Source organism: Periophthalmus magnuspinnatus, chromosome 13, assembly GCF_009829125.3.
Source record: "Periophthalmus magnuspinnatus isolate fPerMag1 chromosome 13, fPerMag1.2.pri, whole genome shotgun sequence".
NCBI lineage: Eukaryota > Metazoa > Chordata > Actinopteri > Gobiiformes > Gobiidae > Periophthalmus > Periophthalmus magnuspinnatus.
Genome location: NC_047138.1, coordinates 27230699 through 27258484, shown reverse-complemented (window position 1 = coordinate 27258484; position 27786 = coordinate 27230699). Strand labels below are relative to the sequence as shown.

Below are 27786 nucleotides of genomic sequence, written 5' to 3'. Positions count from 1 at the left end.
GTAATTTATGTTTTGATGATGCGATCCTGAAATATGAACAAACTAAAACAGGAATCAAATTACAGGGTTAGGGTTTTTTATGCAGAATAACACAGGAGATTGAATTGCTTGTGGAAGTAATTCTGTGCACAACAATGCCCGGAGATCTCACAGTTAGCGTCACTACTTCCTGTCACCTTTTATCTCTAAGAGGTTCTTGCTGAGTCATGAACTTCATACAATGATCAGATCAGATGGTGGACAGGGAGCTGTGGGTGGATGTCACTATCAACATGGTAAAAACTACACAAATAAAATGAATACTTCACCGGAGGTCACTTGTTCATGCCTCAATGCTAACGCTAATGCTAATTTTGAGATATAATGAATATTAAAATAACGCCACATAACTGGATACTCTTTATTTCAATTTATTTTAAGCTTTCATTGGTTATTTATTTTAAGTTTCTGATTTTAATAAACGTGACTGTTAGCTTTAAGACACAGTGAGCTAGCTAGCGTGTTGTGGTGTACGGAGCCTATTCTGGTACTTCAAAAACTGCTTCTGATTTGCTAATTGTGTCCTTTCAAAGTTTGATTTTGATCGGACTGGCAGCCCTTTTACAGACTGCTCCAGACTCTAAAATACATTAACCATAAAGACAAACGTGCGTATTTTTGATATATTCTTACTATAGAACTGCTCCTCCTCCCTTTCCCTGACAGTTCCTTTACTCACTGCTCCTTCTGCTGCAGATCTGTGACATAAGACCCAAAAGTACGTGCACGCCTCAGGCAAAGAGGCTAAAAAATGTACGAATACTAACTGCAGAGATCTGGGGTGAAAGAGGAGGCCCTTCATACTGGCTAATGGAGCGTTTTACCACAGCCTGCAGAGACCAGAGCAGGCGAGCTTTTAAGATTGGTTAAACAGTTAAGGTTATATTATTATAAATGAATAAAAGTGAGCTATGCAAGGCAAAAAGTGAATTGACTGAAGATAGTACGCAAACAGGAGTAGGTCTGTCATGATAACACATTTTTAAGTGGTCTGTGTAATCCCTCAGTCGTACAGGTCTGATCCAGAGTAAAAGAAAATATAAAATCTGTCAACTGGGTAAAATGTTGTAGGAGTGGAGGCGTTTGGCTGCTCATCCAAGCAGCTTCTTCAGTTCTGGTCAGATTACTGGTGGACACTGCCTTGTATCGATCTGAGGAAGGGGCTAGCAACACTGAAACTCAAAACACTGATTGTTTACAGTTTCTATTTGTAGGCTTGGTCTATTGTGCTACCCTAAGTGTGCATTGTGTCGGTGTCCTGCTTAGCATAGTCATCCAAGCCCCTAATGAGTGATTTCACACCTTCAATGCCTGGCCAAAAAAAAAAGTCGCCATCTGGATTTAACTAAGCAAACAGGTACAAGCCTCCTCCAGTTGGTCAGGTCTAGGTTCAGCAACAGTCTGTGCTCAAAGAATGAGGTCAGCTGACACCTGAATATACTGAATGACCAGGTTATTCCAGGTATGGGCATATTCCAAGATGACAATCCGGCTCAAATTATGAAAGAGTGGTTCAGGGAGCATGAGACATCATTTTCACACATGGATTGGCCACCACAGAGTCCAGACCTTAACCCCATTGAGAATCCTTGGGATGTGCTGGAGAAGGCTTTGTGCAGCGGTCAGACTCTACCATCATCAATGCAAAATCTTAGTGAAAAATTAATGCAACACTGGATGGAAATAAATCTTGCGGCATTGCAGAAGCTTATCGAAACAAGGGGCCATAGGCAATGCGTGCCGGAATCAAAGCTAAAGACGATCCAACGAAATATTAGAGTGTGCCCTTTTATTTTTTCTGGCCAGGCTTTGTATTAGCATCCTGGCTAGCTCTATTGAACTGAAGAAGCGGCTTGGATGAGCAGAGAAAAGTTCTCACTCCTATAACTCTTTGTCCAGTTGACAGATTTTATTTTTCCTTTGCTATACATAACAAAACGCAACACTTAAGTCGTTGGTTTGTGTCTGCAATGAGTCATAGAAGTTCATAATTCAAACTTCTACAGCTCAAATCTCATCATAGTACAAAAAAAAAATATTCCCACTAGCACAAAGAAAAAGTATTGCTATAAATATTGACCCCCAAAGTATTGTTTCATCTGTCATGCGCTGAGCGATAAGTCGACACATTCAATTTCAATTAAATTTATCTTTTTAAAGCCCAAAATCACAACAACAGTCGTCTCTTAGGGCTTGAACGTGATAATTGACTTAACCAACAGAAAGTTTGAAAATCCACAATGAATGAGACATTGGTCAATAACAGACAAGTAGATTAATCAACAGAAAACAAGCAAATGGAGAACTGTCCCAGAGCGCCCCCTATCCTTAGACCCCCAAGGAGGTATAGTACTTATCCTGTCACAATACACGATTTGGGATATTTTAAACAAAACAAGAAAGAGAGGTGTATTTTCAGGTGTTACAAAGTGGAAACAAAACTAATAAGAAGGATTGGATGTTATATGAGCGTATCTTTCTAATCCGTCTCACACTGAAAAGACACCTCTGGGTAAAGCGCTTTTCCCCAAGAACACATAATGCAATACATTATAGTTACGAGAGAACAGAGGAAACGATTATACTTTCACACAGTAATATTTGTCATGTTGGTCAAAATCCTATACAGTATTGTACACATTCTGGCCCATACACAAACTACACTTTAAAGTACACCGCGTAACTTTTCTGGGGAAGGTTGTTACAAAGGAGATATTCCTCAGTATAGTATAAAATTTATCAATCTCCATGGAAACAAGTAGGTGACATCTGAACTGGAGTCAAAATACACCAATACAACCAAGGGAACATGCACAGTATGTATTATAAAAATGTTCTTTGCTCCCCATGGTCCTGTTCGGAACTAGCCAATATTGTACACACACTACATTTAGCAATAAAAACACCAGTAACTGAATTAAAGCAAGATAGATATGGTTAATGCTATACTGTGTTACATTCCAACCAAAGCAATAACAATAACAGAATACAGAAGATAAATGATATTCATAAGTACTCAAAAAAACCTCTTGAAAATACAAAACGTATTACAACAGATCTGCAATTCTGACAAATAAAAAAGCCTTAAATAGACCTGTTATACAAAATGGTCTATTTCAGAGCTTTTATCCATGTTATAGTTATTTCCCTTCACCATTGAGTAATCTTTAATCACTTATTTTCAAGACGCCATATTGCTGATCAACTCCATTTTCACCGCCATTGGTACACACCCACATCTCTGTACTTACTTCATTATCCAATTTTATGGTCTTAATTGGTGATTAGGGATGGGACAATAAACAATAATATAATTTCTTGTGATAAAAAGGGTTGACAATAATCGTTTTATATAATTGTAATAATTGCCAATAAAGATAACAGCCAGTATATCACCAGAATGTGCAGAAAAAATGATTGATCCACAGGGGAGTCAATGGGGGGGACAAAGGGGTCTGTTATATGGGGCCCATAAGTGGATCCCTACAGGGGGTCCATGTGAGGCTTATTGCCCCAGGTCTCCAAATTTCAGCTGGCAAATTTATAATTATTTATATCCATGACATCTTTAATCATTATTGTGATATAATCGTTACTCACAATTACTTTGGCCATGATAATAACCATAAAAAATGTCAATATCGTCCCAGTTCTATCTGTGATACATGTAGGAACTGACAGCATCGCGTGTGGTCATTTCGGTACAAATGAAAAAATAAAAAATAAAAAATCCGTGACTCACAAGTGTGATCTGCATCTATCCATAGGAGGTGCTAACAGCTACATTACTCTTTGTTTTGAGCTCCCACTGTACTCTGCAGTTTTCTAACGGGGAAGTCAGCGAGTTTGTTCCTTTTACTAAGTTGTTTTAGATGAATATTGCAATTTAAAATGTGCAAATTATAAAGCAATGATCCACGGGTAGATCATAACCATACAGCAGACACAAGTACAATATGTTTACTTTAACATGAGTCAAATATACCATGCAACGCCTATACAGCCAAACATTGGACATCTGCAAAGTCTATATGACAAACTGTGTGTTGATCGCTGTCCATGGTCCTGATTCACAAGCACACTCTGGCTCTCCCCACCATTTTACGCTCCAGCTGAAGACAATAATTTAAGCCTGAGTTATGCAAATGACCTTAATTGGACTGTCACAAGTTCCAAGCATCGTCAACTTTACAAAACGACTTGGGCTGCGAGCAGATTGAATTTCACAGGGCCAATCTTGTACACTTAATTTCACTAATTCTGTTCCCTCTCAACCCTTGTGGTCTGGATACATGCATTTATCATTAGCAGCAGATGTACAATATACACTGTCTCTTTTTTCAATACCGCATGAGTCACAGAGCTTATTCAGACGAAGTTTATGTCTTAAAACTGTCAATAATTCAAACAAAACTATCCCTCAAGTGGCTGCAAGTCTATTGGATATTTACTTCAAGGGAGCAAAGGATCACAACTGAGTAGAAAACAACAATACAACATAGCAACCATATCTTAATATAGTAAAAGAAAACTTCGATTCTGTCAACTGCTTCTTCAATTCTGGTCAGATTACTGGTGGACACTGCCTTATATCTGTCTGAAGGGAAGGACAACACGTGGAGAAAGCCCTAGCTGCTTGTGGATATCCAAAATGGGCCTTCAATAGATCTAAAAGAGCCAAAAAACAGGACAACACAGATCTAAGAGAGCCATAAAACAGGACAACACAGAATCCAAACCTAGAAGAAAAGGTGTAACCATTCCTTACACAGCTGATGTGTCTGAAAAGCTACAGACGATTGTCAGACAGCATGAAATCCCCGTGTATTTCAGTTCTGGTTAGATTGCTGGACACTGCCTTATAACTATCTGAAGGGAGGAGCTAACTGCACTGAAACTAACACACCTATTGGTCTATCAAACTACATTAAGTGTGACCTGTGCCTGAGTCATATTTTGCATAATCATTGAGGCCCCTAATGAGTGATCTCACACATATTAGCATACTGGCTAGCCCTGTTGTTTTCCTTGTTTTGATTTGGGTCTGAGGATGAAGTTACAAATAGGAGATAAATGATGTTTAAGGCCCCCAATCCTGTTCAAAGACGGATAGTATTTCCTAACAAAAACTGCCTCTTTAACTCCTCTCTCGAACCATTCATTTTCTTTGGCCAAGATCGGTACTTCACTATCTTCAAAGGAGTGATTAGTGGCTTTGAGATGGAGATGTACAGCAGATTGTGGTCCCGAGGGGTTCCAGTTGACAGGAACGTTGTAGGACTGAAGACGTTTCGCTGCTCGTCCAGTTCTGCTTCTTCAGTTCTGGTCAGACTGCTTGTTTACAGTTTTTGTTTGTTGGCTAGGTCTACCGAACTACATTAAGTGTGAACCGTGCCTGAGTCATATTTTGCATAATGGTTCAGGCCCCTAATGGATGCTCTCAAACCTATTAGCATACTGGGTAGCCCTATTGTTTTCCTTGTTTTGATTTAGGTCTGAGGATGGAGTTATAAATAGAAGATAAATGACGTCTAAGTCCCCTTTTCTGTTTCAAAGATGGCTGTCCTTGTCATTGTCTTGTCTTTGTACATCTATGCGTCAACAAGTCTACCCTCTTCTATGCTAATACTATTAACACATGTTCTATATACTGAATCTCATCTCCTCTTTATTATGACTTTAGTTTGTCAGTCTAGTCCCTCATTAGCTTGTTTAAACCATATAACTATGCACTTTTATCAGCCTCTCTATAAACAGTTACCAGAGACTGTTTAACACCTGTATTATCTGCAAAGACTGAAGTGTTTTTCTTCTCACACTTCTCTGTAATCAGGTTTTTCTGGCTCTGCTCCTCCCACAGACTCCTTTGGGCTCATAGGCTCATATTAGCTTCATTTACACTTGTGTTATACAGAGCTGTGAGGAATTATACAATACAAACACATTCAAATGGAAATAGCAGCTTCATCAGAGAGAAACTTGGAGAAAAGTGTCTGCATTTAAACAACAAGAACTAATCACATGTAAAGGAATATAACTAATACAGTTGTCAAAAATCAGATATAAAACAGAAGAGTGCAGAATAAAAACCTTTCAGTCGTATGCACAGCTAAACAGAACTGTTTTGAGCCTGGATTTAAACATTGTCAAAGTAGAGGCCTGTCTCACATCTTCAGGAAGACTGTTCCAGGTTTTAGTTGCATAAAACTGAAACACCGATTCCCCATGTTTAGTCCTAACTCTGGGCACCAGCAGGAGGCTGGTCCCTGAAGTCCTCAGATTGCGAGATGGTTCATATGGCACACAACATTTCAGAGATGCACTTTGGTGCTAGGCCATGGAGAGACTTAGACATAAGCAGAGCTGCTTTAAGCTACAGGAAGCCAGTGCAGAGACCTGAGCACAGGACTTATGTGCTCATACTTCCTGGTTCTGGTCAGGACTCGAGCAACAGCATTCTGGATGTACTGCAGCTGTCTTAACGCACGTTTGGAGAGGCCAGTGAGTAGGTTATAGAAGTCACTTTCACAAGATAGAAATCTGAAAGAAACCTTTCCTGAATAGCTTTAGAATGATCTTGAGCTGCATCAGAACAGGTACGAGACCACTTAAATTACTATACGCCCATGGACCACTATGGAACCTACCTGGACGACTGAGGGATTACACAGACATAAGACCACAAGGGAATATAAAAGAAAGTATTACGATTTCATGTTGAAAATCATGTTCTATTGTCATGGAGATGTTATTACTTTATCCCATAATCCTCCACAAACATGCCTATCTCCATGGAGACCAACAGGCGGAAAGTCATACAGGTCCAGGGTATTTTTGAGCGATAAAAGATCCCGTAAGTAAATATGTATATGATATGTGTAATGTCATACTGTGGAAGATTCTAGGTAAGGCAATAATATGTACGTATAGGAAAGCAAGTAATGGACCACCCACCAGAACAATTACACAGTTTATGTTTAAGTCTAAATCTCACATGTAGTATTTTAGTAGCAGTCTTTTTTTCATTTGTTTAATTCAAAAGTCTCACTCAGCAGCTGAAGTCGTGAACGTTTCTGTCTCTGTGAGGAGAGAGCGGAGTAAAACCTGATGGACTGAAGACAGATGGAACACAGTGTGATTAAAGCTGTCACGAAGATCCTCTCTGGAACAGACAAGAAAAGATCCACTCTGACAGACCAAGCTGGGAATCACACCAGAGACAAAGCACATATTGAAAAGTGGACTGAGTAAATATGTTTATATGAGCACGAGTATCGGGGTTATGAGCCTTATCCCGGTTATGACAGTACTCTGGATATGACGTTTACATGTACTCAGAGAAACTAGGACACTCATAGCCCTGTATATGTGCACAATCAGACTATCCTGGATATTTAGAGGGGTCGCTATGACAACCGTGGCACAAATATGGAAACGAGCTAAACATTTTGGTTACGTTGCTAACTTAAGACTCTTAAGCCTGGATCAAGATGTTACAAGGTGGTCGTATTGAAATGACTGCTTTTGTTTTCTTTCTAGGTATAAAATAATATATTTTTTAAATGTTCTGGTAGAGGTTTGAGTTGTTTTATATGTATGTTTATGTATTTGTTACTTCAGTTCGCACATGCTCAGTTCAGCTCCAGTGTGAGAAATCAGGATAATGTGTTTACATGGACACACACAAAACCAGGATACTCCAAAAACCAGATCATAAGTGGGATACTCATACGCATATAAACACACTCAATATAAGTTGTGTTTACAGGAACTTGCATTTATTCAGAAAAGCTCATGAGCCAATCAAACACTTTATCAAACTTGAATCTTGAATCTAGACTTTAAGCAACACTGTGCAATTTTCTTAAGGCGATTCCATGGAAATAGAAAGTTAAAACCATACATACATGTGCGACAGTAGCTCAGTTAGGAGAATGTTTGTCCAATGTTGGCGGTTTGAATCCCGCTCTCGATATAAACATGAGTGGTTGAGCGGTCAGATCCACTGACCCAAAAGTTGGCGGTGCGATTCCAACTCCCGCATATGAATGTTGTCATTATTTCCTTGGGTAAGACAATTAACCCACCTCGTCCCCAGTGTCTGTGTACACTGGTGTATGAATGTGTGTGTGTGAATGGGTCTGTGGCTCCTTGATGTAAATTCTCTGAGCGTCTTGAAGGTGAAAAAGTGTTATATAAAAATGTGGCCACTTCTTGTAAAACAAAAGCTATGGTGTGTCTAAAATTTTTCAAATCTTTGTCATCCATTTTGTATAATAGTATCAAAGTTCTCCTCCTGTATTCAACACTGTCATTGATTCCAAAAAAGACACATTAAAACAATGGATTCTTGCTATGAGTTGCTTGTCTCTATGGAGATATATCCCTACCCCTGCAAAAGTTACATAGCGCACCTTTATATGAGTTCTACCAGGTTCTGATTTGACGGTGCACGTGTGTAGTTGCGTTTCGTATCTCTAGATTGGTTTGAATAACTCCTCAGTTGGACCCTTCTGAACTCTTTGAAACCATCTTTGAACAAGGCGCTGCAGTGCTGTTGGAGACTTTAACTCCTCTTTCTTGTGTTCTCATGAGTTTCCCTCCGGTGAAGTCTGCCGTGACAGTTTGTTGACACTTTAATTGGAGACCTTGAGGCTTGAATAATTATTGTCAACACACAGCGGGAGCAGTGAAAGTATACAACTCTATCCATGTATACAAACACTCACACTTCACCTGGAGAGCCTCAAACACCCACAGCACTCTACATGGACTATTCATAGAAACGAGGAGGATCTTTACGACTCATTTTCACAGATCAGTCCATGTGATGCGCTCTTCTTCAGAGCTTCTGTCATTTATTCACTCGGATCTCTCAAAAGTACATCTTCGAAGTTCATGAAGTCTGCAAAACTGCATTATTGAAGCCTGAAAGGATGGCATTGCATTGCATAAGTTAGATTGCGCACACTGTTTCACTCTTGTTTTATTTATTTTTTTGTTTTATTAGAACAACGTTTTGGTCCCTCTGACCTTCCTCAGTTGTCACAGGGACTGAAAAGTTGTACTGATAAAAGTGAGCCATGAGTGAGACAGTGTGAGGGAGTCTCCTTAAAAAAGCTTATCTCCATGGAGACAAGCACTATGTCAAGTCACAGGTTAAATCTGTGGTGAGGCATGGTATAAGAATGTATTTTCCAAGGTATTTTTGAGAATGAACAGGTCCTGTAAAGTAAATAAGTATTTTATTTTTATTTGTAAGTAAATAAAGATGGGTGTAATGCCATACTGTGGAGGATTCTAGGTCAGGTGTGCAGAGTCTACATAGAAACAAAACAACAAAACAAGTTCATATATCAAAAAAAAAAAAAAAAAGTGATTTTGAACAATGACGCAAACCAGCAGCACTGAGGTAACAGTAGTTCGTCACTAAGTTTGACCAAGCTGAAAGTTTAAGTTGCTTAAGAAAGAGAAATAAAAATGGAGGATTTCTGATAAGACAAAATGTGGAGTGTACCTCTGGCCCCATGTGCAATAGCCTCTGTGAACAGCAACAGCAAGCTCACTGTGTCTCAAAGCTCACTTTTATTAAAATCATAAAACATAAAATAAACAACCTATTAAAATCAAGTCCATTAAAATAAAAACAACCCAATTATATTTATGTAGAAAACGATAGTTTGTGGCATTGTTTTAGTATTATTATGCCTCAAAATTAGCGTTGGCATTGAAACACAAACACGTGTATCTTTCTAAACACAGTTGTGTTCTCTGATGAAGTATTCATTTTATTTGTGTAGTGTTTAACATGTTGTCAGTGACATTTACCTGCAGCTCTCTGTCCACTGCTTGATCTTTACATATTTATTCATTTTAGCAAAACCTCGTAGAGATAAAATTGAACAGGAAGTAGTGACACCAAAAGTGAGGTTGCTTGTGCTGTTGTGCGCAGAGCCTATTCTCAGATTATTGTTTTTATGGCAGCAATGAAACAAATAAAAAACAATTTTGAGCATTTATCAATCAGTGCTTTCTAAATTATCAATGTCAATTGATTAGACCACCGTATATAGGGGAAGCGAGTGCGTGCATGCGATTCTGTTCGCTTGAAGTCCATTGTCATAGAAAAAGTCTGATCAGCTGATGGACGTTCAAATGGCTCATAGTGTTTGGAGTGAATGATGCACAGTTTATGTGAACAAGGCCGACTCAGAAGTAAAGTAAACAGAACTAAACCTAGAGCACACTGGGCTACAGAGCCACTAACATGTGTCAAAATGGACGGCCTTAGTTTAGTCATGTGATAAAAAGTATTGATACTGGAAAAAAAAAAAAAAAAAAAAACAGTAACCAAAAGAATACATTTCTCCTTTGTAAAAAAAAAAAAAAAAATCGAGTTTGAAATGTTAGTATCATAACAACACAAGATGGAAACAGCATATGGATTTAGTGATGAAGGTGACCGGATAAAGAAGTAGTATGAAAGGAATATGGAAGACTTTTGGCTCCAATCAGCACAGGGCTCGTTCGGAATAGAAAGTATCCCAATGAAGAACACAATACTAGTGCGGTACCCCGATGAAGGACACAATACTAGTACAGTACCCCAATGAAGGACACAGTTCTAGTGCAGTTCCCTCCTCTCCTTGTTCAGCTCTAGTGCCACTGGGAAGGAGAAGCACCACGTACAAGTATTTCTGCTCCTCTCAGCGGGACAGGAAGTAGCTGACTGCTAGATTCAGTATAATGGGCTTCAAGTGAGACATGCTTCTTTCAGAGCCGGTCCATTTGCCCCTGTTCCACATGTTACCACTTCATCAAAAGACACAAATGAAATAAATAAAAGAGAATTCTGAATGCTTGTGAAAAAAATCTCATTACAAAGAGTATTTCCTTCATGTGCGTGGTAGAGATTGCATTTCAGTAGTTCATTAATAACTGAGCAGTGTGAACAATGCGGCAGTGATGGCTCCATTGTCTCCGGGCAAAAGTCTGAGGCACTTTTCAAAGCGGCAGATAATCATTATAAGGCTTTTTCTGTTCAGCTCAAACTGTGCGGAGGAAAACTGGTAGCATTACGTAACATTATATTTTGAAATCACTGTGCACAATGTAACCTTTTCAGCTTATTGCTTTGCCTGAAATGTTCCACAGTACGGTATTCGAACTTATTGAAGCTAATCGAGGCTAGCAGTTACATGGCCGAATTTGGAGCCAAGGTCGAGGGTTAGGAGCGAGGCTGTTGAAGGTAACGCCCCTTTCCATTCGCAGCACTAGCAGAGAGTGCTTAGCAATTATGTCAATCAAACCTGCGACCTCGGGGAAATACAACGGCTGATTTGTGTGTTATCAATGTTCATATCGTGATTTACAGACAAAATAGCGGAATAAAAATCCGAGGATCATGCAGAGCGGGTTGATTCAAACATTTTAAGACCAAAATGACCATCCTGACAGCAGCAGTTACAGAGAGAGGGGCGACAGTTTTTCAATACAAAGTGAATCGGAGCCAGAGTCGATGGAGCCGGAAGCGCGCCCATGATCACTTCTTATTTGGAACGCTGCAGCTAGCGGATTAGCTTATTGATCTCCATGGAAAGTATATACACATCTGGTTTAGTTCTAATTTAGACCTGGGTTGGTCCTGGTTTGTTCTTGGTAGCATCCCATTTTGGTTTAGTTTTTAATATTATCTGTGCTATTAACCTACTCAGTGATATATTTATTCAAGTATATTTTCTTAACTTAAATATCTACTGTAGCCTGTAGCAACACTGTCCATCAAACCTGTTACTAATGCTAGCGGGAGTGACCTCGGGGAAAGAAAGAGCCTGATTTGTCTGTTATTAATGTTCATATCTTGATTTGTGAACAAAGTAGCAAAATAAAAATACTAGGAACATCTAGAGCAGTTTAATACGGACATTTTAAGACCAAAATGATGAGCTTGACAGCAGCAGTTACAGAGAGAGGGGCCACAGTTTTTCAATACAAAGTGAATTGGAGCCAGAGTCGATGGAGCTGGACGTGCGCCCATGCTCAGTTTCTATTTGGAACGCAGCGGCTAGCAGGTTAGCTATGTCCATTTATATCTACAGTCTATGGTTTCCCTACATACTTTAAACTCTTACTTGGACCATTATGTTTGTACTTCCACTTGAGAAATATTTTGAAGTAATGGTACTCAATTTTTGATTTCTCTACCCACCTCAATACTTCAACCTGTTATAATAACGCTACTTGAAAATGAAAAAGTTCCGTGTACATGTGTGGTGTAAAAGTATAGTCACGGACACTGCTCGGAGCAAAACAAAGAGAATTTTGTAAAACAGAAAGCGCAGATGTCTCTTAGTGGGAGGAAAGCTCTTAGATCCAGTATCAAAACTGAATTATTACAACGTTTTATTTTCAAATGCAAAATTCTGCTAGTGTTGTGAAGATTTTGTTAAGAAATCCCACTCACATCTGTTATAAATGTATTCAAAATGCCCCTTAAGCCCTTTCCTTTGACTATGACTCCATGCACACGCTAATCTCCCAAAGACGCTTAAAATATCATCTTGTATTTTTTTTTTTTTTCAATCAAGTTCTATTCTTCCACGTTCATACAAAAAGTCAATTTTCCATTTTCTGAAGAATTATTATTAAGTTTTAGCAGTAATAAAGACAAGATTTTGAATGGTTTTGATGAAGTGAGAGATTAGAACAAAGCAGCGGTCCATCGAAGAGAAGGAACTTGTGAGAACAGAATACAAATAGAAAAGTGATGAGATGTGAGCTGTTTTTGTTCGTCCGCTTAAGCCGTAAGTTCTGTTGTGTTTCAATACATCTCTCGGTCTGTAAATCAGTTCAAGGTGGTTTAAAATGAGGAATAATCTTGAGAAAGAAGAAACACATTTTCAAGACACTTTCCTTCTATCTATCTGTTCTGGATTATAAAGATATAATACTCATACAGACTTCAGCCTCTGCTTTGAAACCTTCAGACACACTCTTTCACTCAACCCTTCGTTTTATAACAGGTGAAGAATTTAAAACCCATCATTGTACTTTCTATGGAAAAGTAGTTTGGCCATTGCTGTCTGTCAGAAGAGAACAACACTGTATAAAATGTGTTTATAAGGGACTACTTGATAGACAGCCTGGATATCTCACTTGCTGTTGAACTTTGACACTCAAATTTTTAATACAAGATCTCATGATGGTCTATGTCTAAAATCTGTTTGCTTCCCAAAAATGGAATACATTTCAATGACAAAACTGGATACACTGGTGCAACAAATGTACTTTAATAATGTGGTGATAAACAGTTATACTCACACCTCCTCCTGTTTTTAATGGTTTAAATGAACATATTTGTTTGTTTTTGTTTGTATTGTTCTGTATTTTAACAGAGTGCTCATGAAAAAAGAGTCTCTCATTGGGTTCTCTCTGTACAAATAAAGATAAATGAATAGGTGATTAAACAAAGTTTAAAACTCTATTTTTCTCACAGATATTTTGTAATTAAGGTCATTAAAACAACACTTTCTTGGTAAAATATTGCCTCTAACACATTTTGTAATAGTAGTAGCAGTAAAAGCTGTTGGAGTGCAGAAAGTGTGCTGTGTATTTGGTGTCTGCCTCCTGATTGTGTCTATGGAATTCTTGTTGCTTTGCCAGAAATATTCCACTGTGTTTTTATTGCACAAAATGGCACTTCACCCTCCTTGAACCAAGTATCTCACTATGCGAGCCTTGACATAAAGCACTTTCAGTGTCACAGATTCATTAATTTTAAATAAATATATCTTTATTTTAAAAGGGAAAAAAAACTCTGTTCCACCTTGTGATGTCATGTGGTGATACAGGAAGTGCTCCACTGTATTTTTAAACTATATGCAACTTCCCTAGAATCATTTGGATGATTTCAGCATGGAATTGCCAATCTCTATTGAACAAAATGTAACAAGAAGTTGTCAACTTGAAAATTACCACTTAATGACATCACAATGTGGAACAAAGCATTCTGACCTTTGGAAAAGTAGACAGATTAATAATAAATGGTTACTCAAACATGTGAGAATGGAACAAGACACAACTCCAGGTCTGTTTTTGAGGAGGTAACAGCATAATGACATGTTTTAAAGTTTTAAAGACGTCATTTTGTGTAATATAGAACCTTTAATACAGATGAGGGGCAGCTAAAATAAATATTGTTAAAATGCAGATTTTTGTTGTAATAAAGCCAGTCCTTGGGTCTAGTCACTAACATAAATAATACTCATAGGACAGCATAATCAATAGGTTCCTGCCCCAATCTGGGAGGCAGGTCGTTGCTAATTTTGTTGCTCCCTTTGTCTGGATAATTACACCTCACTCTCTCCATCTTTCATGTTTTGTTTTTTTCTTGTAGAAAACACTCCAGCTGCCAAACAATCCCATATTCTCTTTTCTCTCTTTTGAAAAGCTCTGTGGTATCTGCGTCACTCCACCTCCGCACCGCTGTAGCGCGCCCCTCGCTAACATGCTAATTGGATACTTTTCATAATTAGCCCGGATCTGTTTTCCAATCAGAGCGACAGGGAGAAGCTAATTAATCACGCTACATTAGCCTAGCCAGCCACTATGTTTACATGTCTATTTACCTTGCTTTATGGACTGGACAATCTAACCACCTGCTATTGTTTGGCTAATGAAAAATTCTCAGCTGGAGACTTAAATAGGAACCTCGGGTCAAAGATAATTGATTTTTATTAATGTCGCAAATGGAAAATAAACCCGCTGCCTTGTTTACTCATAATAAAACATAGTAGTTAAACTCGTGTTGAAGTAATGCACATATTCATCCATTAGTTTTATATATGCGGTGACACCTGCTCTTTATTCAGACTGTGAGTGGATACAGAACCGTAACCAAACCCCTGAGCATCTGCAGCTCTTTAATATCTAAAATCATGGCAAAAATCAAAGGTATAGTGTCAAAACCAGACTTAGAAAGACTTATCCGTGCATTTGTCTCCAGTATTTTAGACTACTGTAACGTCCTTCTCACTGGCCTCTACAAACGAGTGTTAAGACAGAACAGTACATCCAGAACGCTGCTGATCGGGTCCTGACTAGAACCAGGAAGTTCGAGCACATAAGTCCTGTGCTGAGATGTGAAAATTCCCTCTTAAAATTATTTCTTTATTTATAGCCGTTTATTTCATCAATCAGGGATGAACACGGCGATAAACCAGCGCTTCTATCTGCTTCATTCAGTCTTGTTGTGTCCAAGACTTCTCGCTGTCGGATGGTATTTTTGTGACTCTTGCAATGCATTATGGTCTATATTAACCCGTCTACTGACCAGCGCTGGACGCTACTTTTCAAGGTGCATTGTGGGAAATTTTGAGCGCACAATTTTCTCACCAACTGGACATTTGGACATCACTAAAAATGGCATGATCCCTAAATAATGCCCCCTGTAGGGAAGTGGATGTGATAAAATTGGATCTCTACCTGCGACTTTCCTTGTCATTTTTTTTTTTGTTCCTTTTACGGACTCCATTTTGAGGACTTGACATGCAACAATGAGTATTCCAATTGTCTATTTTTAACGGCGACATTCTAATTTGACATCACCTGAAAGCACTACAAAGCACGAAAAGACAAAGCAACTGAAAAAAGCGAACAAAAACCAGTCTACTTTTTAACTAATCAAAAAAATTCCAAATAAAAAGACCAAAATTACATAGTTGTTCGTTAATACTAAAATTGCAAGAACTGTGAGACAAATGCACTAAAACACATATTAGATTTTTAATCATTTTAATAATCGCTCAGAACACACCTGCCGTCTCAGTCTTGGTCGTCGACGGTAATTATTGAAAACAGTAATTAAAAACTCCAGAAGATTACAATATTTGTGGTGTGAAATAAAACCCAGGTATTATGCATTCCCATAGCGTCGATCGCTTGTCTAGCTGTCCAAGCTGTCTCATATCGGGTCGCCACGGAGACGTTAGCTCAATAAAAAGCCACGGGGGACTATCGAACGTGAAAGATTGACACCCAAATACAAAAGTGCTATACAGGAAAATGAGTGGGTGTCCGGCTGTGTACACACGAGCCATAGAAAAAGGCAGAGGTGAGTGACAGGTAGCTGACCAATATGAAAGTAATACAGCCCCGAGCAGGTCTGAGCCATTAACCCGAAGACGCCGACACTTAAAAAGAGTTCTCAGTGTGAAGTGGGAGTAGCGACAAAAGCACTTTCAAAATAATAAGCTCATAATGAACAAGTGTGTGGGCCTAATAACACCATGCTCTGTGAAAAAATACTGTGGAAAAATATCATGGAGCATTGTTTAAAATGGAAGTTAAAGGGTCCATGTTACGTTGTTTTCTGATCTGTGTTATAATGTTTTTTCCTCATCGCAAACATTCACACATGTTTAACACACAAACCCTGTTCTTCTCTCAAACTGAAAACACCCCGTTCCACCTTGTGATGTCATGTGGTGATACAGGAAGTGCTGCACTGTGTTTGTAAACGATACGCCTTCACTAGAATCGTTTGGATCATTTCAACCCTGGAATTGCCAACCTTTACTGAACTAAAGGTAAAAAGTAGCTGTTAACGTGAAAACTACTACTTCATGACATCACAAGGTGGAACAGAGCATACTGACTTTTGGAGATCTAACAGACTAATAATAAAGGGTTACTTAAACTTGTGTGAATGAAACAAAACACAGCTGAAATAAATACTAGCTACAACAATTTATTGCCATACTGTGCAGCATTTCAGGCAAGGCAACAATATATCCATGGAGATGAGCAGATGGCGGATACCCCACAGGAAAAGTTACATGGTGCAGCTTTAAGATTGAGAGTTCTCTTTTGTGCTATATTGTGATAGTGTTTCCTGGTGAGAAACAAAGGAAGAGTTTTGCATCATTCACGCACATGCACGCACACACACACACAGATACACACATATACACACACACCCCCATATACACATCCATGCGCGCACCCACACACACAGATACACACACACATACACCCACATACACACCCCCTCATATTCACATCCATGCACACACACACCCCCACACACACACACACACATACACACACTCATATACACATCCATGCGCGCACCCACACACACAGATACACACACACACCCCCACATACACACACACTCATATTCACATCCATGCACACACACACACTCATATACACATCCATGCGCGCACCCACACACACAGATACACACACACACACACATACACACACCCCCCTATTCACATCCATGCACACACACACACACACACCCCCACACACACACATACACACACACACTCATATTCACATCCATGCGCACACCCACACACACAGATACACACACACACACCCCCACATACACACATACACACACACACACACACACACACACACCCCTATTCACATCCATGCACACACACACACACACCCCCACACACACACATACACACACACACTCATATTCACATCCATGCGCGCACCCACACACACAGATACACACACACACACCCCCACATACACACACACTCATATTCACATCCATGCACACACACACACTCATATACACATCCATGCGCGCACCCACACACACAGATACACACACACACATACACACACCCCCCTATTCACATCCATGCACACACACACACACACCCCCACACACACACATACACACACACCCTCATATTCACATCCATGCGCACACACACACACACACACACACACATACAAATACATGCACACACATATATACACACACACCTACAGATGCACACACACACATATATACACACACACACACGCACACACATTAGGCCGTCTCCCTCTTCAGCACTTTAAAGAGCCTTTTTAATAGGTTTAATTTCGTATTATTTAATATTAATTTGGTGCCGGCTCAGTGTTGCCAGTGCACTTACTCTCTCAACACATTTTAAACTGAGGTCTAGGATCAGTGGGTATTACGCAGGGGAAATGTTGAGGCTGTTGCTGTACCCTTGGGCAAGACACTTCTCTTACCTGCATGGTGAATGTTCAGCGGTTGTGTGACTGGTTGGAAGAAACAGTAGGCACAGAATGAGTATGAGAGTATTTGTCCACTGATCAGAAGGTTGCCGGTTCAAATCCCACTCTCTACATAAACATTATTGGTTGAATAGTCAGTTGTGTCCTTGGGCACTGGTGTATGAGGGGGTGTGTGTGAATGTGTGTAAATAAAATAAATGTGGGTGTAAATAAATATCACCAGTAGTAGCAGTCACAGTTGTAGTCATAGTAACAGTAGTTGTAATAGCAATAAAAATGTCATTATTATTATTATTATTATTATTATTATTATTATTATTATTATTATTATTATTATTATTATTATTATTATTATTATTATTGTCATTATTATTATTATTATTATTATTATTATTATTATTATTATTATTGACAGTGCTCAACACAACATTGCAATCCTTACCCAGTTACTTTGTGTCGTTTCTATTGAATTTATGAGTGAATGTATCTGAACGTGTGAGCAGTTCCTTGATGTAAAGATCTTTGAGTTTGAGTTTTGACGGTGGAAAAAGCGCTGCGTATAAAAACGTGACCATTTCCCATTCTAATGAACCAAGGACTAATCACCAGTGGCCGGCACTATTTGTATATCCTGTGGCTTTACAGTGCACCTCCGGGTCCTTTAAAATCTCTCCGAGCCGCTGATGCCAGGTGAGGAAATCTGCACTCGCTCCGACTGAGTTTTACCGCGGCACTTGTCAGCTCCTGAAATCACATGTTCGATCAGACAAGGCTCCAGACAAGTTTCAGCTTATGTCATGAATAAAAATAGGTTCCACCGCGACACAAAAGCGCATACCATCATGTCTTTACCTGGGTTTGTTACGGGTGGCATGTCTATTTGTATAACAGGTCGATTTACAGACGCTTGCAGACATCTGTGCATAAAAGAGGCTGTACGCGTCTCGTTCTCGCTGACAATCTGAGAGAGTGATGGTTTGGGGGCAACGATGGCGCAACTTCTGCTTCCGAACTTATATATTCATGCGAAGGAGCTAGAGCATTGTGCGGAACAGTGATTTCAAAACTGCTCCACGGTTTTACAGTACATTAGCGGACAGGTCTAAAGTGATCTTTGAGTACTCCGGAAAAGTCTGTTTTCACTTACCCCCTATCTCCGCCCACTTTGCTGTACTTACTTGCAGTTATTCGGAATATTCAGACTCTGGGTCATTAGTGTAGCGTTCAGAAATGTCACGTAACAATTTTTAACAACTGATATTTTGCAGTGACGTCATGCCGGGGGTGTTCTACGTGGATCGCTATGGTAGAATGTTCAGCAGTTATCATGGAGACGCAATGGGGATATTAGCGAGCACTGTCAAAAAAGTTTTAAGATGGTCTGAAAACTTAAGGACAGCACATTTTCAGGAGCCTGTGATCATCAGCTGAACATTTAACAATGAATATAATAATCCATGTAAACCAAAGACCCCCCCAAAAAAGCATAATATGTTTTTGAAGGACCCACATTACACTATTTTCTGATCTAGGTTATAATGTGTGACTGAAACAAAATGGAAGTCCAGGTGTTTTTGATGAGGTAACAGTTTTATCACATGGCTAAAAACTCACAATACTCCATTTAAGGACATTTAATGGAGATTCTATGCTGAGAGGTGTTAGCACAGTCACTCATCCACTGTACTGCATGAGAGGTTTTATTTACCTCCTCCACACACTCTCTCTCTTTCACTCTCTGCCTCTGTCTCTCTCTCTCCCTCCCTCCCCCTCACTCTCCCTCTCTTCATCGCTCTCTGTCTCTCTCTCTCCCACTGTCTCTGTGTCTCTCTCTCCCTCCCTCTCTCCCACCCCCTCTCTCTTTCTCTCCCTCCCTCCCCTGTCCGTCTCTCCCTCTCTCTCTGTGTCCCCCTTCTCCCTCTCTGTCTCTCTCCCCCTCCCTTCCCCTCTCTCTCCCTCTCTTTCTCTCTCGCCCCTCCCCTCTCTCTCTCTCTGTCTCTCTCTCCCTCCCTCTCCCCTCTCTGTTTGTCTCTCTCCTCCCTCCCTCCCTCTCTCCCTCCCTCCCCCCTCTCTCTTTCTCTCTCTCCCTCCCCCGTCTGTCTCTCTCTCCCTCTCTGTGTCCCTCTTCTCTCTCTCTCTCTGGCTCTCTCTCCCTCTCTTCCCCTCTCTTTCTCTCTCCCTCTCTCTCTGTCTCTCTCTCCCTCCCTCTCCCCTCTGTCTGTATCTCTCTCCTCCCTCCCTCCCTCCCTCTGTTTCTCTCTCCCTCCCTCTCTCTCACTCTCCCTCTCTCTCTCACTGTCTCTGTCTCTCTCCCTCCCTCTCTCCCTCCCCCCTTCTCTCTCTCCCTCCCTCTCTCCCTCCCCCCTTCTCTCTCTCCCTCCCTCTCTCCCTCCCCCCTCTGTCTCTCTCTCTGTCTCTCTCCCTCCCTCCCCCCTCTGTTTCTCTCTCTCCCTCCCTCCCCCTCTCTCCCTCTTTCTCTCTCTATCTGTCTCTCTCTCCCTCTCTTCCTCCCTCCCCCCTCTTTCTCTCTATCTCTCTCCCTCCATCCCACTATCTCTCCCCCTCCCCCTCTCCCTCTCCCTCTCTCTCTGCTTATCCGAGTCGGACACTTTTTGGCAGCGTCTCAAATCGTGTGTTCCTTTAGTCCAGTGTGAGAGTCTGGACGAGCTGTAATTAAAACCAGGCTCAGCTAATTAATGAGGCTGAACCGTTACCTGCACTCTGCCCCCCACCCCCTCTTCTTCACTTTACTGTAACCTCCTCCTCTTCCTCCTTTCCCTTCTGTTCTTCACTTCTTAGTCACCACCTCCTCTTCCTCTCTACTTTACCATCTCCTCCTCTTCTTCCTCCTCGTTTTCACTTTCCTGTTCCCTCCTCCTCTTCTCCACTTCACCGTCTCCTGTTCTTCCTCCTCTTCCTCTGCAATTTACCGTCTCTTCCTCCACTTCCTCTTCTTCTTCACTATGCATCCTCCTCCTCTTCCTCTTCCTCTACTTCTTCACACTACAGTCTCCTGCTCCTATTTTTCCTCTTCTCTTCTTTACCATCACCTCCTCCTCTTCCTCCACTTTAATTTCACTTCCTCTTCCTCCCCCTCCTCTTCCTGCTCGTCCCCTCTACACTTAACTGTGACCTCCTCTTCCTCCTCCTCCTCCACCTCTTCTCCACTTTACTTTCACCTCTTCCACCTCCTCCTCTTCACTTCACTTCACTTCACAGGTGAAATTACAGGTCAGATCTGTGAAGAGGCGCATCCGCTTATAGTGCAAATGCATGTTCTTCTAGGTATTTCTGCCCAGTGAAAACAAGCAGTGAAATAAATACCAGCTAGACCAACTTAGTGCTATATTACGGAACATTCCAGGAAAAGCAACAGCATCGTCATGGAGACAAGGAGGATAGCGAATCTTTTTTTTTGCCATATTGTAATACATTTTCTTCATTTCATCCTGCTCTTTATCACTTGACTGTCACCCCGTCCTTTCATTTTTACAGTCCACCCTTTCTCCTCTTTAACCTCTCCTCTTCCTCCTCCTCTTCTTCTCTTCCCTGTCCCCTCCTCACACTCACAGAGGACAGGTCTGAGTCCAGATCATTACAGAGGACAGTGGGCTCCTTCAGCTGTGTCTGCTCCTGGACACTGCTTTGACGAGGACACCCAGAGAGCTGTCCATTCTGCGCTCTGGTCCGGGGCTTTAAATAGTACAAAGGAGGAAAAATATGTGCCAAATGACTGTGCACAACAGCGCCTGGCAACCTCACTGTTAGCGTCACTACTTCCTGTCCAGTTTTATGAGGTTTTTGCTACGTTTTCATGCTAAAATGAGTAAATAGGGAGCTGCAGGCATATGTCAAATGAATACTTCACCGGAGGACAGTTCTGTGTTTAGAAAGAGCCATGTTTGTGTCTCAATGCTAACGCTAATGCTAATTTTGAAGCATAATAAACATTAAAATACCACCACAAACTGAAGGACTGTACATATTAAAATAATTGAGTAACATTTATTTTAACTAATTTGAATTTTAATAGGTTTTTTCTTTTATGTTTTTCAATTTTAATAAAAGTGACTGTTAGCTTTGAGACACAGTGAGCTAGCTAGCATGCTGCTGCGTTCAAAGCGTATTGAAAAAGTACAAAATTTGTACTTTTACTTGAGTAATATAATTAAAGGCACAGTGTGTCACTTTTTTGATGGATCGATGGAGATAATGCTTTCCTAGAATGTTTCAAAGTAGGGCATTAAACGTATCTACAAAAACAGTCGTAATGAAAGAGCTACATATTTGATGCCAAAGTATTTCAGGTAAAGTAATGACATCTCCATGGAGACAAGCAAGTGGTTGACCCGGTCACCAGAAAAGTTACACGGTGCACTTTAAAGTCAAATCACTCGTATTTTCAGTTCATTACATACAGCGGAATTTGCATTTCTGTGAAGGTAGGTATCTGAAAATGTATTTAACAAATTATTATTATTAAAATATGTATTATTTAGTATATGACCACATGTGAATATTTTAAGATTTTATTTTTTATTTTTTCAGATTAAGCATTTTTATTGGCCCATATTTTATTAAAAATTGGGTATTATTGCAAAATCAGTTTTGTTTTTTTTGTTTTTTTGTAGCTTTCTAACACATTATCATCGTGAAGAAGTTTTAGATGTCATCCATGCATGTTTGAATATTTTATCAATCTCTCCTGGGCCTTATTTGAACGCTCCTCACGGTTAGCTGTCTGATCCTGTCCAAAGCTCCGCCCACAAGCCTATGTCACAACACACAACTATTCTCCATAAACATACAAAAGTATGATACAAAACTGTACACAACAACTTCACAAACCTGATGAAATGTGCAGTAGTTTAATAAAAGGTAACAGTTAATACCCCACAGTAAAATACTCCCTCTTTAAATATCGTTGAGTAATTGCAGTGTACTTAACAACACTAGGACTTGTTTTGTTTTGTTTCTCATTAATATGTTTGAAAAGCTTCATAAAGTGAAGTGCCCAGTTTGGCGTCTCTCTGTCAGTGTGTGTGTGGGCCTCTGCTTACACAACACTTCTGTTTATGTGTCAAGTGTGAAGGCAACTGTGGCCAGAGGGGCCCACGGTAATGGGACACCTACAGGGAGAAGAGGAGAGGAGAGAGGGAGGAGAGAGGGAGAGAGAGAGGAGAGAGGGAGGAGAGAGAGAGGGAGAGAGGGAGAGAGAGAGGAGAGAGGGAGGAGAGAGGGAGAGAGGGAGGAGAGAGGGAGAGAGCCGGAGGAGGAGAGACAGAGGAGAGAGAGACAGAGGAGAGAGGGAGGAGAGAGAGGGACGAGAGAGGGACGAGAGTAGAGATAGGGGGAGAAGAGAGAGAGGAGAGGAGAGAGAGACAGGGGAGAGGAGAGAGAGAAGAAGAGATGGTGGAGAGAAGAATAGAGGGAGGAGAGAAGAGAGAGAGGGAGGCGAGAGAAGAGGACAGAGGAGAGAGACAGAAAGAGAGGAGGAAAGAGACAGAAAGAGACAAAGGAGAGGGGGAGAGATGGAGGAGAGAGGGAGGAGAGGAGAGGGGGGACATAGGAGGAGAGGAGAAAGAGGGGAGAGAGAGGAGAAGAGGAGAGAGAGGAGGAAAGATGGAGGAGAGAGGGGGAGGAGAGGGGGAGGAGACAGACAGAGAGGAGGAAAGGAGGAGAGGTGGAGGAGAGAGGAGGAGAGGCGAGAGGGAGGAGAGGAGAAAGAGACAGAGAGAAAGGAGAGAGGGGGAGAGAGGAGGAGGAGAGAGGTGGAGAGAGGGAGGAGAAGAGAGATGAGGAGGTGAGGAGAGAGGAAGGAGATGACAGAGAGGAGGAGTGAAGAGGAGAGGCGAGAGAGACAGAGGAGGAGATGGAGGAGAAGAGAGAGGAGGAGAGAGGGAGGAGAGGAGAGAGATGGAGGAAACAAGAAGGAGCTAGAGAGAGATAGAGAGGAGGAGAGAGGGACGAGAGGAGAGAGATGGAGGAAACAAGGAGCAGATAGGGAGAGACAGAGAGGAAGAGAGAGGGACCAGTAAATTACCTGGGAAATTGCCAGATTTAAAATGCAGGTAAATCAGTTGTGTGTTTGTTCACACTAGACTTTTTTTCTGGCAAAATGCAGGTAAATTCCCAAGTCGGGCTGCGTGTGTGAATGAGGGTGACATTAGCATCATAAGTAGATGTTTTTTGATTTTTCTTTCCACCATTGGGCTCAGTTACCTCATATGAAGGGCCTGGATGATTGGACTATTGCCTCAAATCAAAGCCCCACGCTCAGGCTTTGGACACATTAGCAGCCTGGTGGGAGTTAGCCTAGCGGGAGTTAGCCTGGTGGGGATTAGCATAGGGGGTTAGCCTGGCTAGCAGACTCAACAGCTTGCAGCCAGTGTCCTCCCACCAGCACTGGCACATCGTCAGAAGAGCTGGAACCAGCACAAAGAGAGAACAATCTAATCCAGTTTGATTCTGTCTTTTCATGGTGTCCTCAGCCTCTACGGGGGCCTGTTTGGGACACACTCCACATGAGATTAATGGGGAATGCATGTTTTAATGTAATGAGCGGCTTCTGGAGATGGTTGGATTAAAAAGTGTTTGTAGTTGTGTTATTTTGATGAGAGAGAAGAGAGAGAGAGAGGAGAGAGGGAGGAGAGAGAGGAGAGAGAAGAGAGAGGGGGTAGAGAGTGTCGAGAGAGGGAAGAGAGGGATTAGAGAGTGTCGAGAGAGAGGAGAGAGAGGGAAGAGAGAGAGGAGAGAGGGAAGAGAGATGGAGGACAGGAGAGAGGGCAGAGAGAGGGAGTAGAGAGAGAATAGAGAGGGAGGGAGGAGAGAAGAGAGGGAAGAGAGATAAGAGAAAGGGGGAGAGGAAGGAGAGAGGGGGGAGAGAGGAAGGTGAGAGGAAGGATTGAGAGAAGAGAGAGGGAGGAGAGAAAGAGAGGGAGAAGAGAGGAAGGAGAAGAGAGATAGAGAGAAAGAGAATGAAAGAGGGGGACAGAAAGAGAAGAGAGAGGTAGGATAGGACAGAGGGAGGAGAGACAGAGCAAGAGAGACATGAGAGAGAGGGAGAAGAGAGAGAGAGGATAGGAGAGAAGGAGGAGATGAGAGGCAGAGCAAGAGAGGAGGAGAGAGGTTGGAGAGAGAGGAGTAAGGGAGGAGAAAAAGGGAGAGAGAGGAGAAAGAGGGAGGAGAGAAGGAAAGAGGGAGAGAAAAAGAGACACAAAAGGAGAGAGGGAAGGGACACGCTCCATATGAGTTTAATAAGAAATATATGTTTTATTGTAGTGAGATATTTCTGGAGACGGCTGGATTTAAGCATGTTTGTAGCTGTGTTATTCTGACGCCTAAATGCAGATTTGGAAGTGACAAATGGATTGACAGTTGCTTGATTTAAATCATTGCAGTGGCAGTTGAAAATAATGAGGTATAGTTAGGTTTCACATTTATATTCATGACCCTTGCAATGATATGACCTTTCAGCTGTTCTCCAGTCTCATGTGTGAGCCCTACAGGTGTTCAGATCAGCCCGTTCCTTCATCAAAAACATGTCTGAAGAGAGTTTATATGTCATCCATGCATGTTTGAGTAATCCAGTGATCTCTCTCAGGTCTTTTTCGAACCCGCTTTAAACGGTTAGCTGTAAAATTCTGTCCAAAGCTCCGCCCACAAGTCTACGTCACCCATGCTCCCACACAACGATTCTCCATAAATAGACAAAAACATGATACAAAACTGTGCGCAGCAACTTGACAAACAAAAACAAAAAAAAAACAAACAAAAACAAAACAATGTCAAATAAACTCTACAATAAAAGGGGTCCGGTGAGTGCAACACAGTAAAAATGGCCGACCCCATTGACCTCATAATGACCTCTCCCAGTCATTGTCTCCATAGCGCCGTGTTTTCTTGTAAATATTCCAGAATACTTCTTACCTGCGTATGGGACGGGCGCGTCTTTGTCCAGAGCGACCAGCGGAGGGTCCAGCAGCACCACCTCTGTGTTCTCTGTGATCACCCCATGGTACGACGTCTCGATCCACGGCTTGTGCTTGTTCACTGTGGACACAAAAAAGAGAAAGGGTAAGATTTCTTTTCTTTTTTTCTTTCTTTTAAGTCAGATGCCTTTCCAGATATAGCGCCCTACTCGTCATCATCATCATCATCATTAATGTTTAAGTAAGAACCAGGAGGCGGCACACGTTTTTTTTTAAGCCAGATGGTTAGCAGTGCTGGGTATTGGCACAAACGGTAATACTACAAAGAAATTTAAACATAAAAAATAAAAAATATATATAAATAAAACATATAGATTTTAAAGAGTCCATATGGAGCTAATGTCTAATCAATGTGATAATGTTTCCTCATCACAAACATGCCTGGAGTTGTGTTTTGTTTCATTCACATATTTAACACACAAACCCTGCATATTTAGTCTGAATCCTTCTCTCAAACAGGAAACACTCTGGTCCACCTTGTGATGTCATGTGGTAATACAGGATGTCCTGCGCTATGTTTTTAAACTCCACACACCTTCATGAGAATCATTTGGATGATTTCAGCTCTGGAACAGCCAATCTGTAATGAACAAAAGCTAAAATTACGGTGTTAACTTAAAAAAAAGCTACCACTTCATGACATCACAAAGTGGAACGGAGCATTTTGAGCGTTGGAAATGTACAGAGACTAGTAATAAAGTGTTACTCAAACATGTGTGAATGAAACAAAACACAACTCCAGGTATGTTTTTGATGCAGTAACGACATTATAACATGGATAAAAGTTTGCAAGAGTTAGTTTCGCTTTAATAATGCCTTCATTGTAAAAAAAAAAACCAACAACAAAAAACAAAGAAAATGAAAGCCTTTGTTCTTAATGAGAGAAGGAAGTTTAGCTTTTATATAAGAAACACAGTGTTACATTCAGTAGCAACAAAATTACCCCAGCGAAAATGACGGACATCTCAAAACACAGTGGTGGTACTTTGACATAGTCCCATTCAAACGTCATGTAATCTCTATAGTTACTGACAATATGCCATAGCTCCTGCATTACACTAATACTTCTGTTGTTTTCTTTTGGGCCTCTTTTGTTCCTTTTCTTATTTCAAACTACGCCGCAGGTCTCGGAGCGCGGTGCCATGCTTGATCAATGGCGCCGCCGCAGCAGAGCGCAGTACCAGTCCAGAGTCAAAGCAGCCGTGTGCCCTGGGTTTGGGTAGCGGGGATAATAGAGTCACGGCCACATGGGGGCAGCTGTTTGAGTTCACTTACTTATTTACTTTAGTTCTACATCGACTAGGAACGAGACAATGGCGTGCAAAGAATGAAAATGGGTTAGGATTGCAATGCTGTGTTGTTGTGTTATACAGGAGTACCGTACTTCTATAATGACATCCGTGAAGTAAATGTTCTTTTTATTAAAACTGCTGTTACTGGTCACATTCATCTAGCAAACCACACCAGTGTACGCAGATAAGTGTCTTGCCCAAGAGCACCGCCAACCTGTGGATCAGTGGATCTGACCGCTCAACCAATGATGTTTTATGGCAGGAGCAAGATTTGAACCTACAACCTTTAAATCAGCGGATGAGCATTCCACCAACTATAATACTACCACCCTCACTACTGATCCTGCCATCCCTACAACTTCTCCTACTGGTGATTCTTCTAGTACTACTACTACTACTACGACGAC

General features: G+C 41.1%; 1 protein-coding gene across 1 annotated transcript in view; it reads right to left on the bottom strand.

The window, feature by feature from the left end:
* Window positions 1–27786, bottom strand: part of LOC117379870 (calsyntenin-2-like) — a 463825-nt gene that overhangs the window by 256426 nt on the left and 179613 nt on the right. The window contains exon 2 of the mRNA XM_055225785.1: window positions 26026–26148. Coding sequence (XP_055081760.1) covers window positions 26026–26148 — 123 coding nt within the window. The remainder of the gene's footprint in view (window positions 1–26025; window positions 26149–27786) is intronic.